General features: G+C 40.8%; 1 protein-coding gene across 1 annotated transcript in view; it reads left to right on the top strand.

Annotated features, from left to right (window-relative positions):
- DDX24 (DEAD-box helicase 24) overlaps positions 1 to 12,399 on the top strand; it is a 42,336-nt gene extending 29,937 nt beyond the window's left edge. Inside the window, exons 6-9 of the mRNA XM_074235477.1 lie at positions 419 to 494; positions 3,555 to 3,743; positions 8,258 to 8,387; positions 11,910 to 12,399. Coding sequence (XP_074091578.1) covers positions 419 to 494; positions 3,555 to 3,743; positions 8,258 to 8,387; positions 11,910 to 12,151 — 637 coding nt within the window. The 3' untranslated portion in view covers positions 12,152 to 12,399. The remainder of the gene's footprint in view (positions 1 to 418; positions 495 to 3,554; positions 3,744 to 8,257; positions 8,388 to 11,909) is intronic.
- Positions 12,400 to 16,020: the final 3,621 nt, after the last annotated feature.

Here is a 16,020-nt window from a genome sequence, read left to right as displayed (position 1 = left end):
TAGGTACCATCTGCCTCAACTTCTTCATTTTGCAGATAAGGAAATGAGACCTATAAGAGATTAAAGGTCACAGAATTTACCCCAGGTTGTGTGTGTGTGTGTGTGTGTGTGTGTGTGTGTGTGTGTGTGTGTATTTGTATGTGTAGATGGTTTTATTATATATATATATATATATATATATATATATATATATATATATATATATATATATATGTAGTTATAGTTATAACTCTTCAGAACAATATTCTTTCCTTTTCATATCATGGTGCTTCCTCAGATATCAAATTACACTGATAGGCCTCCTGAACTTACCTTAATAGTTCTTTCTCTGTAGATTAGCCCAATCAGGGACTGGTAGTTCTCATTATGAGGGATTTTTCCTTTTCATTGGTACTGAATATCATCCTTCCCCCTACAGTGGTATTCTCCTATCAACAGATGTGGCTGCTCGGGGCTTGGATATTCCAGATGTTCAACATGTCATCCATTATCAGGTGAGTATATTTGGGGGCATTTTTAACCTACATTAGTGAGATAAGAGGTAGGTACATCTCAGAACACTGATCAAATGATACAGAGCCAGCTTACTAGCTTCAAGTTGTTTTTTTCAGTGAGTGAAAACATTTTTTTTAGAAAGAGAATATCCCCACCAAAGGCTGGAAGGCTCCCCTCCACTCTGAAACATTGATTCCAGATGCTTCTTATCATTCAAACAGTTTAGACAACTTCCCATCTCATGTAGGCTAAAACCTTTACTGGGGTTAAAAAAAAAAGGTTCTACTCATTGAAAGAAGAGTTAGCTGATGGGGCTAGACTAAACAGTCTCAGTGTGACATAGCAGTTCAAAAAGTTAACTCCATAATCAGCTGAAGTAAAAGAGAAAGGCAGAGAATCCAGAAAGGGGGAATGAAAGTGTTGCTGTGCTTTCTCCTGGTGAGATTGCATCTGAAGGAGGCTGTTCAGGTCTAGAGACCACATTTTAGGAAGAACATTGATAAACTGGTATGTGCCAGAAGTAGGTGATCAGGGAGAGTAACAGTTGAAAGAAATGAGGATGAAGGATGTTTGACCTATGGAAGAGTAGACTAGTACTAGGGGTAGGGATGAGGTGATAGAGATGGGGGGATGGTCTTCATATAGTTAAAGGCTACTGTCAGGTGAAAGTGGAATTAGATTTGTTTTCTTTGACTCTAGAAAGGCCAAACTAAACTTTGTATATGGAAGTTATAGAGAAGCAGATCATAGATTTTGAATTGGAAGAGACTTCAGAGGTCTTGTAATTCAATATCTCATTGTACAGCTGAGAAAACTGAGGCCCAGAGAGGTTGTGACTTATCCAAGTTGATACAGTAAACTACATAGGTGGGACTTCAAGCCAAAACTTAAAAATCTAGGAGTTGCTTTCTAGTTCAAATCTAGCCTGAAAAACTTGGAGGCTTTGTGACTCTAGATAAGTCACTTAGCCTTTGTCTGCTTCAGTATCCTCAAATGAATATATTATTAGCATCTGCCTTTTGGAGTTGTTAGGGAATAAAATGAAATATTTGTATAGCACTATGCAAACCTTAAAACTATATGAAGCTAGTTATTATATTACTACTGTTACTACTGCCACTACTACTATTGCTCTCACACTACCTCCACTATCATCACTACTATCACTATTTACTACCATTACCACCATTACTACCACTGCATTACTAATCATTCCTAGCACTTCTACCATCAATGAAGACACTGCCTATACCAGTGAGATCAGGAATCTAGGGAAGCAGCGCAGGCTATCTGATAATGAACTGGACTGCCTCTGTTAGTGAGTCTCCTGTCCTTGAAGGTGTTGAGTAGAGAGGGTGATGACTGGAATGCTATGCAGAGGATTTCCTTTGCCAGGCAGGAAATTCGACCAGGTCTCTCCCTCCTGTAGTCTTCATCTTTAAAATGATGAGAAAGAAAGATGATCTTTAAGATCTCTTCCAGCTCCAAGAATGTACTCCTGTTTTTACTTCCTCTAATGGGAATAGAAGAATTTTAGTTAACCTTGGTAGTTTGTTAATTAACTTGTTTTTTGTTAATCTGATGTTTACAATAATCCTGTGAAGTAGAAATGGTGTTTATTTATTATATCCACAGCAAATTTATTAACCAATTTTAGGGGAGACCGCAGCCCTTTGACTTGCCCAAGGTCACATAGTTAGCAAGTAACCAGAGTCAGGGACAGAACAAGGTTTCCTAGTTTACTCCTCTTTCTTTGCTAATTTTGAAGATGCAGAGCATCTTCACCATAAAAACATATTCTAGTGTCATTGTGGCTCTGCAGTTCCAGACACTGTAGAAGTTAGATCAACCCCAGGACTGTAAGAGCTTAAAAGGATTTTTTAAAAACCCCACAGAGCTTCACATGCACTTAGATTCATCCATTGTCGTTTGAGGCAGTGAGTTGTGGTGCAGAAAGACTATCAGCAGAGCTGGGTTTGAATTCCAGCCCTCCTACTCAGACAAGTTAGCTCATTCTCTGGGTCTCTGGGAGTGACAGGAGTGGCCCCTATCTAATGTAAGTCAAAGGACTGTTGTGAAGAACAGAGAATATTCTCTATGTCACTTACTTTCTGAATCTTATAGAGACTTCATGGGTCTGGGATTTTGTAAATTGTGGGGACTCTTTCTACTTATTCCCCCCACCTCTAATACCTTATTAGATGGTCTTACAGGGTTGTGGTTGAAAATCTCATCACCCTGTGTGGTGAGTCTCTTTATAATTGTTGTTATTGTTATTTAGTCATGTCCAATTATTCATTACCCCATTTGGGGTTTTCTTGGCAAAGATACTGGAATGATTTGCCATTTCCTTCTCCAATTCATTTTACAGATGAGAAAACTGAAGGGTTGGTTATATAGGTAGTAAATGTCTGAGGCCAGCTTTTGAAGACAGATTTTTCTGACTCCAGGCATGGTACTCTATCCATTTCTCTAGCTGTTCCATGTCAGATGATGATATCAGAGGCTGACAGTGAACACACAGGGCCTTGACCCAATGTCTGTCCACCATGTTCCAGACCTGTCAGAATTTGAGTCGTACTGGGATAGCCCTCCAAAGCCCAATGTTACCTCAGAATCTCAATGAGGCATTAGAGGAGAACTTTAATAGAAGAAACCATGAACCATTTTACAAATATAGGGATGGGACTAGATCTCCCAGGTGAGGAACTCCCTCTACCAGAGCGGATCATCATCTTCTCTGCAATTTATTGACTTCAATTACTGAGAGGTTAAGTATGCGACTTCCTCAGGGTCACAGAACCAGGGTATAGATCAGAAGTGGGATTTGAAACCCGGTCTTTCCGGTGCTTAGGTTGGCACTCTCTTTCCCTTCACTATGATGCCATGTAATACCAATAGAAGCTGTTATTTTGCCATTTTATCTCTTGATTCTAGAAAATGCTAAATCATTTCACAACTCTGTTTTTCTGGAGTACCATCTATGTACCCCAGAGACCAGTTCTAGCCTTCATATAAACATCTTCTGACCCTATCCCTAATGTTGATCTGTTTTGAAGGTCCCTCGAACCTCAGAGATATACGTCCACCGGAGCGGCCGCACAGCTCGAGCAGCCAAAGAAGGTCTCAGTTTGTTGCTAATTGCACCAGATGACATGATCAATTTCAAGAAGATTTATAAGACTCTTGCGAAGAATGAGGAGATTCCATTATTTCCCATTGAAATAAAGTGCATGAAAGCAATCAAGGTATTAAAAAAAAAGACCCCCACTGAACCCAAACAACCCCCCACTTAAACAGAAATCTTCTTCTCCTTAACAACTTTCTCCTTAGATTCCAGGCTTCCACAGTTAAATTGGGTATTCTACCATGGTTCCTCCTGTTAGAGGTTAGCTAACCAAGAGGCAAAATGCTCCAGTGTTAACTAATTATAACAGTTCCTGTCTCTGTAAAATGGAGATAGCCATAGTTATATAGTTACAGTAGTTATATAGTTATAATCAGTTTTCTCCTCAGATTCCTGTGAGGATAAGGTGAGATAATAATTATAAAGCACTTGGCACCTAGTAAAGTATTATATGAAAAGGTTCTCTGTTATTATTAGTATTACTACTTTATGACTCATGTCCTCAAAATACCACTACTATTATTTCTACCATGTTGGACTTTCCTATAATCACAATATTACTGCTGCTAGTATTTTGTTTATTTTACAGAGGAGGAAACTGAGGCAATGGGTTTGGTGACCTATCCAGTGTCAAATATCTAGTAAGTATCTGAGACCAGATTTAAACTAGTGAAGCTGAATCTTTCTGACTCCATGCCTAGTTCTCTTATCCACTGAGTTACCTCCTTCTCCTCCTCCTCCTCCTCCTCCTACTACTACTACTACAGGACTTTGACACAATTACTACTATCACTACCATAAAACTTTAATATACTCAAAATATTATTACTATTACTAACACCATAAGATTTTAATATTTGTAATATTATGATTACTACTACTACTACTACTACTACTACTACTACTATCACAACATCAACAACTACTATTAATACAGGGAAACTCAGTGGATAGACTACTGGGCTTGGAGTCAAGAAGATTTCTCTTTGTGAGTTCAGATCTGACCTCAGACACTTACTGTGTGACCTTGGATGTGTCTCTTAACTCTGTTAGGTTCAGTTTCTTCGTCTGTAAAATGAGCTGGAGAAGAAAATTGCAAACTCTTCATTATCTTGCAAAGACAATACCAAATGAGGTCATGAAGAGAAGGCACTACTGAAAACAACTGAACACCTACTAATACTATGAAATTTTCACATTCATAAAATTATTATTACCTTTACCAAGAGACTCTTACATACAATATTTTTTTTCCACTACTACTACTACTACCATCACCATGACCACTACTACTAGTGAAGAAACTGGGGCCCAAGGAGTTGAAGTAAAGTGCCCAAGGCCACTCAGCTAAGATTATGCCAAATTAATGGTTTCATTTTGAGTAAACCTGTTGTCAATTCCTCCATCATGTCCTGGTGCATTTCTATAAGCCCTTGATCAATAGCAAAATATACTAAAATCTGCTCTCTATCATTATTATTTTTGTTGATGAGGAATGCAGTGAATATATAGCTAGTTTTGAAGCCAGGAAGACCTGGGTTCAAGTCCTGCCTCTTCTGACACACATTGGCTATGTGATCCTGAAATGTAATGTCTCAGGGCTTTAGGTAGTTCTCTAAGTGGAGGAGAAGGTCCAGCATTTGTTAAAGCAGTTTCCTTACCTTGAGAAGTTCTCTACCCATGAAGTCAGAGGTCTAGAACTCATCCCTGTTAATGGCTATTAACAACAATGATAGATACATAGGTTATTAAAGCTGGAGGACATTATAGCAGACAGAATGTCAGAATTAGAAGGATGATTAGATGACCATTAGGGACTTTGCCAGGGTTCCATGGGTATTTAATAGCAGAGCTGAAATCTAAACCCAGTTCTCTGCAAACAGTTTATTTCATAGGTGGGGAAACTAAGTTCCAGCTAGGCCTTGGGTTTCCTCCAGAACAGTAAGCAGCAGTTTTCTCTACAATTTAGGCCTTCTGAACTTTTAGGACAAGACTCTTACCACATGATGCTGGCCTTCTATTAAAAACTCATATTTCTACACCATAATATGCTTTACAGACAGTTTCTTTCACATTTTTCTGGATCTTTACAATGGCCCAGTGGGGTAGACAAAGCAGAAAGATCCAGGGAAGGTCTAAGCTTGCTGACACAATCAACTTACTGCTATTTACTTATCTTAACTACAGTTAAGTAGCAAATGTGATTCTAAGACCCACTGTCTTAGAGGCAACTCTGTGGAGCAGTGGATGAAGCACCTAAACCTGGAGTCAAGAACAACTGAATGTAGAACAGCCCCAGCTCTGAATTGTTTGGTCAGGAACCAGCTCTGTCTCCCCAGGTGGTTTACCCAAACTCTGCTTGACCTAGTTTCCTCATCTGTAAAATGGGAACCATAATAGCACTTGCCTCCAGCGCTGCTGTGAGAACCAAGTGGGGGAGTGTACAGTGCTCAGCACAGTTTCTAGCACAAGCAGGGGCTCCCTTGATGCTTATTTTCTTTTCTGGCTCCTGGTTCATCACTCCTTCCTTCACCCCATGTAATAGATTCACTTTAATTCTGCAGCATGTGGCTTCCTTTTCCAAACAGGTGGTAATGTTAGTTGCCTTATAAACCATAAGTTCTTGCTTTCCCTACTGTTATGCGATCTTGGGGTAAGTCCCTTCAGTTCTCTGAGGCAGTTTCCCTTTGTGCAAAATGAGTAAGATTGACTTAATGATCTCTTAAGCTCTTCTCCACTGCTAGCATTGTCAGTAAAGGAAGTAATCATGGAATTCTAGACTTGGAAGTGGAGAGGATCTTTAAAGTCATCTAGTTCAGCCCTCTAATTTTTGTTGATAAGAAAAATAAGGTCCAGGAATTTTCTTGGGGTGACTCATTAGCAAATGACTGAGGTAAGATTTGAACTCAGAACTTCTGAATGACTCCAAATTCAGCCCTCTTTCCATTGCACCCAATGATCTACTTTTTTGGTTTGCCCTGTGTTTATGTGTTCATACTTACTTTTCAGTTATGATTTTCCATGAATCTTACCTAAAATGCATAAGGCATTCTACCTTCTGGAACCCTGATTTATAATTGAGTCTGGTCACAAAGACACATATAGCCTCCCCAGGGAGACAGGCTCTGCCATGTCAACAGAAGGTGGGAAGTGGAAGAATCAAGATATTAACAGTCTCTAGATGGATTCAGAACTGAGGGGTGGAGTGTTGGGAGTTGAGAACATAATTGCTTGGGTTAAAGTGCAAGAGAAACTCTGTAGGTCTCCAAGCAAATTATTTCAGTTTCTTATGTATGGATTATTTTCACCCACCTTTTAGGCCAGATATGTGAGTATTATGGGCATGCTTTGAATAAAAGCATCTGATGGGACACATGTATGCAATACACAAAGTGGAGGCGTTCAGAATTGGCTTCTGAGTAGCATGGGAAATGCTTGAGACAGTGTTCCTTTTCCCTTCTCTCTGCCTCTTGTCTCCCTGAGAATCTCCTCCCCACCCCAGATTTCCTTATATTTACTTTCTACATGTTTTATATTTACTTTTCTGTGAACATCCCCCAATCACATGTAAGCTTCTTGAAGGCAGGGACCATTTTCTACCTTTCTATCCTTATTGCCTCATATTCTATCCTTATTGCTTCATATTCTATCCTTATTGCCTGGCCTGTAGTACCTGATTAATCTGGTTTGATTTGAATTGTAGCTCTGGTTCCTTACTGCACATTACCAGAGGTAATGCATATTCATAATTTTCTTTCAAAGCTTTGGGTAATAAAATTGTGATTTGGGGCTGGGGGGGAAGGGAAGAGAATGGAAAAAAATCCTTGGCCTGGTCATTGAGATAGATTCAAGTTTTAGTGCTATTACTGTTGGAACTAGGGCAAATCACTTTCTGTCTCTGTGCCTCAGTCTCCCTCTTCAGTAAAATGTAGGATGTGGACTAGATCATCTCCTAAGGTCCTTTCCATTTATAAAATGTGGTTCCATGATTCTGAATTCTCTTCTTGTGATAGCATTTAATACTCTGTCAGTTAATTATTAAACATTTATTAATTCAGGAGCTCAAGATACAAAGAAAAAATGTCCCTGTTCTCAAAGAGTTTACATGCAACTACTACCACCACCATTACTACTACCAGCTAACATTTATCTAATGCTTACATGTGCCAGCTAAGTGCTTTACAAATATTATTTCACTTGATCCTCAGCTCTAGGAGGTAGGTGCTATTATTTAATACCCCTATTTTACAGAAGAGGAAACCGAGGAAGAGGTAAAGTGACTTACCCAGAAGCACTCAGCTAGTAAGGGCTGGAGACTGGATTTGAATTCAGGTCTTCCTGACTCCAGGCCTGTCACTCTTATCTGCTATCCCACATTAAGAAAACAGCATATGGGTATATGCAAAATAAACCTATATGTATATTCATATATTCATGTGTATGTGTGTAACTATCTTCCCCACCTGGCTGTGTTTTTGTTCTGACTTTACTAACTTAAATGCCCTTTGATGTATCTGAGATGCCCTTGACTGACCACTGCTTCAGAGAGCTTTTGAAATTATGATGCCAGCAAGATGCCATCTGTAATAAACCCAACACTTCATACCAGCTTGAAAATTCTCTACTTTATTGCAGGAGCGAGTAAATTTAGCCCGACAGATTGAGAAGGAAGAATACTACAATAGCCGAGCTAAACAACACAACGCCTGGTTCCAGCAAGCTGCTGATGCTCTCGAAATAGATCTGGATGATGATGTCTTCTTAGGCAAGGGGAGGGCCCTGGGGGCTTGGGGTTGGGGCTCTGGTCCATGGGGTTGGTCTGTGCAGAGGGGGGCCAGGCACAAAGGGGCTTGGTAGCTGCTCCTGGGCAGACTGTCCAGGCCAGATGAGAGGAGAATGTTAAAGCTGCAAGGGACATTAGACATCACTGTTAGGAGAGAGACAGAAACAGTCAGACTGGTTGCCCAGCAGTGTAGACCCAACCCAGGCGGAGAACTGTGAGATTTGATGTCATCAGAGGATGTGAAATGTCCGAGCTGGAGACGTTCATTAGAAATCACCTCACTGGTCTGTTTACTTTAAGGGCTGATCCCAGGGTGATGCTGCAGCTCTGTGTCCAGGCCAAGACTGCGCTCTGCTTTCTGAAACCCAGTGGCAGCTCCGGGAATGCAGACTCTGGAATGCTGGGCCCAGAGTCAAAAAGACTGGGGTTCAAATCCATCCCCAGGTTCTGCTTACTAGGGCAGTGATTATCTGCTTGCCTCAGTTTCCTCACCTGCAAAATCTTAACTTGCTCCCACCTTACAAAGTTGTTTGAGGCACAAGTTAGATTATATTTGTGAAAGGTTTGGTTTGGCAACGAGCCTGATATATAGGAGGTGCCTATTCAATGCTGTGAAGGTAGTGGTGGCTCAGTAGATAGAGCACTGGGCCTAGTCAGGAAGACTCATCTTCCTGAGTTCAAATTTGGCCTTAGACTCTCACTAGCTGTGTGACCCTGGGGTAGTTACTTCACCCTGTCTGCCTCAGTTTCTTCATCTGTAAGATGGGGATAATAACAGCACCTACTTCCTAGGGTGGATGTTTGTGAAGTTCTTAGGACAGTGTGGACATATGGTGGGTGCCTGTTGAATGCTGTGCCCTTTCCCCTCCTCAGACACTTCCTGGCCTTCATTTCTAACTCTTAACCTCATTGTGCCTCAAATGATAACAGCACTTTCAACAGCCATGCCTCCCCCTGAGATCATAGTTTAATGTATGTAAAGTGCTTTGCAAACCTTAGAGCATTGTATAGACATTATCATTGTTATTGCTGCAAAGTGGTCCCAGGCCAGGGGTGATAACAAGACTTAGCTTCCTGGTCCCGTATGGAGCTGTGAGGAAGCAGCTGCATTGCTAGAGGCCTTGTGGTGGACAGTTAACCTCCCCGGAGCCTTGAGCTTCATCTGTAAAACGTGATGATAACGGCTTCCTCCTTGTACCTCACTAGTGTTGCTTGGTACATTCAGGCTCCACATTTTCTGTGGGTCTTTGTTTCTCCTGACTTACAGTCCGGAGGAAGTCATCCCCTCAGTCTGTGTCCCAAGCACAGCAATGCTTTGACTCTTCCCTCTGACCTCTCACACAGAGGAACTGTAGATATCGCAGATGTTGCATCCTTCCCAGGCTCCTCCCCCAAGGCAATTGAGGCTGCCCAGCTTCCTCAGATCCTCAGGACCCTGCACCTTGTTTGCTCTCTTCTCCTTTGCTCCCGTCTCTGAAGGAGAGGCATCCCTTCTTGCTAAGGGCATACCCCATCCCATCCCTCTCCCATCTTCTTTCCTTTGGACCTTGACCCCTTCCCCCTCACCCCTACCCTTTCATCTTTCTTTTTTTTTTTTAAAGTTTTTGCAAGGCAAATGGGGTTAAGTGGCTTGCTCAAGGCCACACAGCTAGGTAATTAAGTGTCTGAGGCTGGATTTGAATTTAAATACTCCTCACTCCAGGGCCCCAGTGCTCTATCCACTGTGCCACCTAGCTGCCCCCCTACCCTTTCATCTTAAATTTGTCCTTTCTCTACTGGTTTCTTCTCTGCTACTCAGACACACCCAAACTCTTCCATCCTCTATCCTTCATGTGACCTTGTGTCTTCTGAAGAACTCTCCTTCCTAGAACTCTCCTTCCTTTATAGTGAGATGTTTCTCCCTCTATTTCATCTTACTGAATTCTCCACCCTGTGGGTTCAGGGACTATTTCTAGGCAGATTTCTCCCTAGAATCCATGTTTTGAGGCAAGATGACAGACATTTATGAAGTTCTTACTATGTTCTAGGCAGAGAAAGATAGGTCTTGCCTTCAAGAAGCTTATATTCTAGTGGGAGAAATACTGAAAAGCAGGGGATTAGAAAAGAGGAAATGCAAGTATCAGAACAGGGGAAATGGCTGAGAAAAGTCGGGAGCAGAGTCAGGAGGGGAGTGTCAAATAGCTGGGTGTGAGCCTCTCCCCAGATCCAGAAATTCAGAGGCCAAATCAGGGGAGGTCCCTGATCTTTTCTTCTTGGGACTGAAGTCTCATGTATTGGAGGATGATAAGTTACTGAGGAATAGTGTTATAATGAGGCATGTGCACTACTAAAAAAACCAGGGCACCACTTAACATTCAGTGGCCTCTTACTGAAAAGTGAATAAATGAAGATATGTTGTCTATTCTGTATGAAAAGTCCACAGATTCCAATGAATAAACGGACTGCATAAAGGGTCTTATTAAACTTTTCTACCTGGCTTACAGATGACGCATGTTCAAAACTGAACTTCTCTTCCTTAATCTGTTCCTTTTCCAGACTTCTTTATTTTGGTGGAGGGCATCCCTATCCTCTAAGTTACCCAATTTTGAAACTTCAGAATCAGCTTTAGCCTTCCCTTCTTTCTTAACTATAGACCAGAGGTTCTTACCCTTTCCATGTGTGTCATGGACCCGTTTGGCACTCCCTTTGTTCATTGGGATCTTGTCATGCAGAAGACAACATATAATATTCACTAATTTTTCAGTAAGCGTCATTTCACTGAAAGTTTAGTGATAAGCATTTTTAGTAGTAGTTTAGTAATACAACACTATTCTCAAAGCCTTGCCTGTGGGCCTCTGTAATAGATGGAAATTATGTCATAAAGAAAAGCATCTGATAAAGCCAGTAAAGACTTTGCATAGACCAGGTCCTTAAATTCATAGATTGTTAGAATGTAGGATATTAGGACTTAAGGTGACCTTAAACTGAGATTTTAGAGCCAGAATGGATGTTAAGGGACCTTTATATTCTAATCCATGAATCATGTTTTTAAATTTATGCAGTGTTTGGACCTGAAAGGTCCTCACTATGTGGAAGGCTCATAGGAAACAAACAGATGAATGCTGCTTCTGATTGTTTGTGTGATTTGGAAAGGCCCTAAGAAGCTCTAAGCCCTAAGTAGCTTGGAAAAAGGAGCCCTGAATCATTCTGCCTGCCTCTTTCCCTTTATAGATGCAGTATAAGTTAAGCATATTTGATCTGTGTATTGAAACAGGCAGTGGTTGGGCAGCATTAAGAGCATTGTCTCTGGAGGGATTTTTAGCCTGGGTAGTCAGCAAACCTTTGTTTTTCCCATCAAGCAAACAAGGATAATATAAGCTTCTTCAAAATCCTTTTGTACTTTGCCACCCAAAAGAGCGCTGAATTTGTGAAAATATTGTGGGGGGGGTGGGGCTAGGAAGAAAGGTTTCTAAAAATTCCCTTTAATAGATTAAATAAGCCTATTTAATACGTTGTTTTTCAAAGGAGGAAGATGTAATGAACAAGAAGAGAGTCAGAAACAAAGGATGATGAAGGGAATGAAAAAGCAGCTAAAACATCTGCTTTCCCAACCTATATTTAAAAACATCATGAAGACTAAGTATCCAACACAGTCTGGAAGACTTTTGCTGTCCAAGATTCCCCTCCCTGCTTCAGAATCTGCTCTGAGCACTGTATCCCAGCAGAAGAAAAGAAAGAAGAAACAACCAGTTACAAGTATAAATTAACTTCAGACAAACCAAAGCTCTTTGGTGACAGTAGCATGGTGGCCTCCTCCCTCTCCGCTCCTATGGGTAGCAAAGTCCTCCCCTGCTCTTCTCACAACAGGAAAAACAAGGCCATGGTTGATTAAGCTGTCAAAGCAGTCAAGAGTCAGCAGCTCTTACTCACCTCATTCATCCTGATGCTGCTACATCCCTAATATATATGGAGAGATTTTTTTTTTCTAAATTAAAAGCCATGGCATATGTGGAAATGGGTTGTTGTGAATTTTTATCTGGAAGGTAAAACAGTTGGGGTAATTGCAAGATGCATGATAGTGTGGGCTTCTTGAAAAAATGGTCACTTGGTTAGGTTCATGGTTTTAGTTTTGGAAGTGAACCTCATTTTACAGATAAAGAAACTGAGGCCTAGGGGAATTAAGCGACATGTCTGGAGGCACACAGGTGGAAAATAGCAAAACAAAGATTTGAATGTAGGTTCTGTGACTTTAAATCCATCTTGTTGTTCAGTCATTTCATGTCTGATTCTTCATGACCCTGTTTGGGTTTTTCTTGGCAAAGATATTGGAATACTGCCATTTTCTTCTCGAGGTCATTTTACATATGAGGAAACTGAGGTCAACAGGGTAATGTGACTTGCCTTGGGTCATGCTCTTGCCAATGGGATTTGGGGTAACCAAATAAAGGTAGAAATTGAGGGTTAATTTGCAAGCTCCCTGGAATTTTAAAACTGCTCAGGATTTATTGTAAAATATTGCAAAGTAAACAGGTTAAAATGTTTCTCCTTCAGGAGAATCAACAAGCACTTGGAGGGCAGGGAGTGAATAACAAAATGGTAGGTGAGGTTGCTTGGGGTGGGGGGAAGGGAAGTAAAGAACAGACAAGGGGAGCTGACTGGGCCAGCATAGATTTTTATAGCCTTGCCAATTATCTGGGCAACTTCCTTTTTTATTATCTTCTACATGTTGTCACCCCTCATTAGATTGTGAGTTCCTTGAGGGCAAAGGCTATCTTGCCTTTCCTTGTATCCCCAGAACTTTGCACATTTCATAAATGTTTATTGACTAACTGGCAAACCTCTTTAGGAGATGGATAGTAGAGGTATTATTTACATTTTACAGAAGAGGAAATGATAAGAGAAATTTTAATTGACTTGCTTGGAGTCACAAAGCTTGCAAAGAGCAGAACTAGGACTTGAACCCAGGTTCCCAGATTCTTTCTACTGCCCCAGGCTAAGCAAAAAAGAATTAGAAATGGGTCACCTTTGCAGTTAAATGCATATAACTCCTCAACCTACATCTACATTTAATCCAACTTTCTTTTCTGCAGAGTAGATAATGATTAAGGTCAAATAGTGTGCTGACTGGAAGTTAGTAGTCCTTCTGTATTCTGTGCTAACAGAATCATAAAAGAATTAAACTCACATTAGTCTCAGACACTTCATAGCTATGTGAACAAATCAATGAACCTTTTCCTCAGTTTCCTCATCTGCAAAATGGAGATAATAGCACCTACCTCTCAGGAGGTAATCTTGATAAAATCTAAAGCACTTTGCAAACCTTTAATTGCTACATAAATGTTTTATGATTACTATTATAATATTTATGTACACTAATGAAAACTCAAAATTTACTACTTTTGTTGTTGTAGTATCTGATTCTTCATGACACTATGGATAGTAGCACACCATTCCCTTCTGTTTTCCACTGTCTTGAAGTGTATCCAAGTTCATATTTGTTATTTCCATAACTATCCATCTTATTCTCTATCTTTTTCTTTTGCCGTCAATCTTTAACAAAATCAGTGTCTTTTCTCGTGAGTCTTGTCTTCTCATTTATATCTTCTCATTATATGACCAAAGTAAATTTCAGCTTTTAGTATTTGACTTTCCAGTGAACAGCTTGAATTAATTTCTCAAGTAATTATTGAGTTGACTTCCTTGCTGTCCAAGGGACTCTAAAAAGTCTTCCCCAGCATCACAGTAGTAGATTTTTGTTTTTGTTTTTTGTTTTTACAAGGCAGTAGGGTTAAGTGACTTGCTCAAGGTCATAAAGGTAGTTACTTATTAAGTATCTGAGTTCGGATTTGAACTCAAGTCCTCCTGATTCCAGGACCAGTGCTCTATCCACTGCTCCACCTAGCTGCCCCCATAGTAGTAGATTTTTTTTTAAGTTTTGAGTTAATTTTTTTTCATTTTCATTTTTCTTTAATTTACACATTACTAAAATATTCTTGTTTGAGTAAACATAATACCCTCTCCCCAACAAAAATATAAAACCTCATGAGAAATAAAGTAAAAGGAAGAGAAAAAAATGTGTTTGTGTTCTGATACTATCAGCTGTGTCTCGGGTGGATCACCTTCTTTATCATAAGTCCATCATAGAAGTTAATTCTATATTTTTCCACAGTCACTGTTGCTGCTTGTAATTCCCTCCATCCATTCCTCCACGCTACCATCTATGACATTTTCTCTCTCCTTTCACTCTGTTCCTCTTCAAAAATGGGCTGTGGGGCAGCCAAGTGATGCAGCAGATAGAGCATTGGCTGTGGGGCCAAGAGGCCCCAAGCCCACATCCCACTCCAGAGACCCCACCCAATCCCAGCACCTTGCAAAAAAGTAAAAAAGAAAATGTGTTATATCTGAGTATTCTCTCCTATGATAAAAATAATAGTAATAATTGTAGGTATGGCCAGGTGGCGCAATGGACGAAGCACCAGCCCTGGAGCCACGAGCACCTGAGCCCACATCCAGCCCTGTAGACCTAACAATCACCCAGCCATGTGACATGCAAGCTACCTGATCCCCACTGCCCTGCAAAAACCAAAAAGAAGAAAAAAAAGACCCAAAATAAAATAAAATAGTAATAATAGTAGGGATGGCTGGGTGGCAGACAGAGCATTGGCCTTTGAGCCAGGAGCACCCGGGTCCAAATCCGGCCTCGGACACCTGAAGATCACCCTGCTATGTGGCCCCAAGCAGGCCACCCAGCCCCATTTGCCCTGCACCCTCCCCCAAATAATAATAATAAAAATTGTGCTTCAGTCTTTGTTCCAACACCAACAACTCTGTCATGGGTGGATCACATTCTTTATGGTAAGTCCATTGCAAAAGTTACTTCCATATTTTTCCAACGTTGCCATTGCTGATCGCAACTCCCTCCTTTCTTATTTCTCCACTGCCATGTACTATATTTTCTCTCTCCTTTCACTCTGACTCTGCTGTAGGGTAGCTGAGTGGCACAGCAGACAGATCCCTGGTCCTGGGGCCAAGAAGCCCTGAGCCCCCATACCACCCCTTAGGCCCAGAATCCACCTGGCCCTATGTTCCTGGGCAGGCCTTCCAATCCCAGCCCCTTGCAAGAAGTAAAAAAGAAAATGTGTTATATCTGACCACTCTCCCCCCATGGTCCATCCTCTCCTTTATTCACATCCCCACCCCTTCCCCCTGCTCCCCCCACCTTACTCCAGATGTCTATATCCCATTGAGTATATATGCTGTTTCCTCTCCTAGCCATCTCTGATGAGAGCAAAGGTTCCCTCATTCCCCCTTGCCTCCCCCCTTCCATATCATTGCAATAGCTCATTGTAATAAAAAAATCTTATTATATGAAATATCTTGGCCTATTCCCCCTCTCCTTTTTCTTTCTCCCATTACATTTCCTTTTTTTTTCTATTGACTCCATTTTTACACCATATTTTATCTTCAAATTCAGCTTTCTCCTGTGCTTCAACTATAAAAGCTCCCTCTACCTGCTCTATTAACTGAGAAGGTTCATATGAGTATTAGCACTGCCATTTTTCTATGCAGGAATACATGCAGTTCATCATTATTAAGTCCCTCATATTTTCCCCTTCTCCAATCTTTATGCTTCGCC

The sequence above is a fragment of the Macrotis lagotis genome, chromosome 4 (assembly GCF_037893015.1).
Source record: "Macrotis lagotis isolate mMagLag1 chromosome 4, bilby.v1.9.chrom.fasta, whole genome shotgun sequence".
Lineage (NCBI taxonomy): Eukaryota > Metazoa > Chordata > Mammalia > Peramelemorphia > Peramelidae > Macrotis > Macrotis lagotis.
Note: the sequence above shows the minus strand (reverse complement) of the source record. Positions and strands in the feature narration are given on the sequence as shown.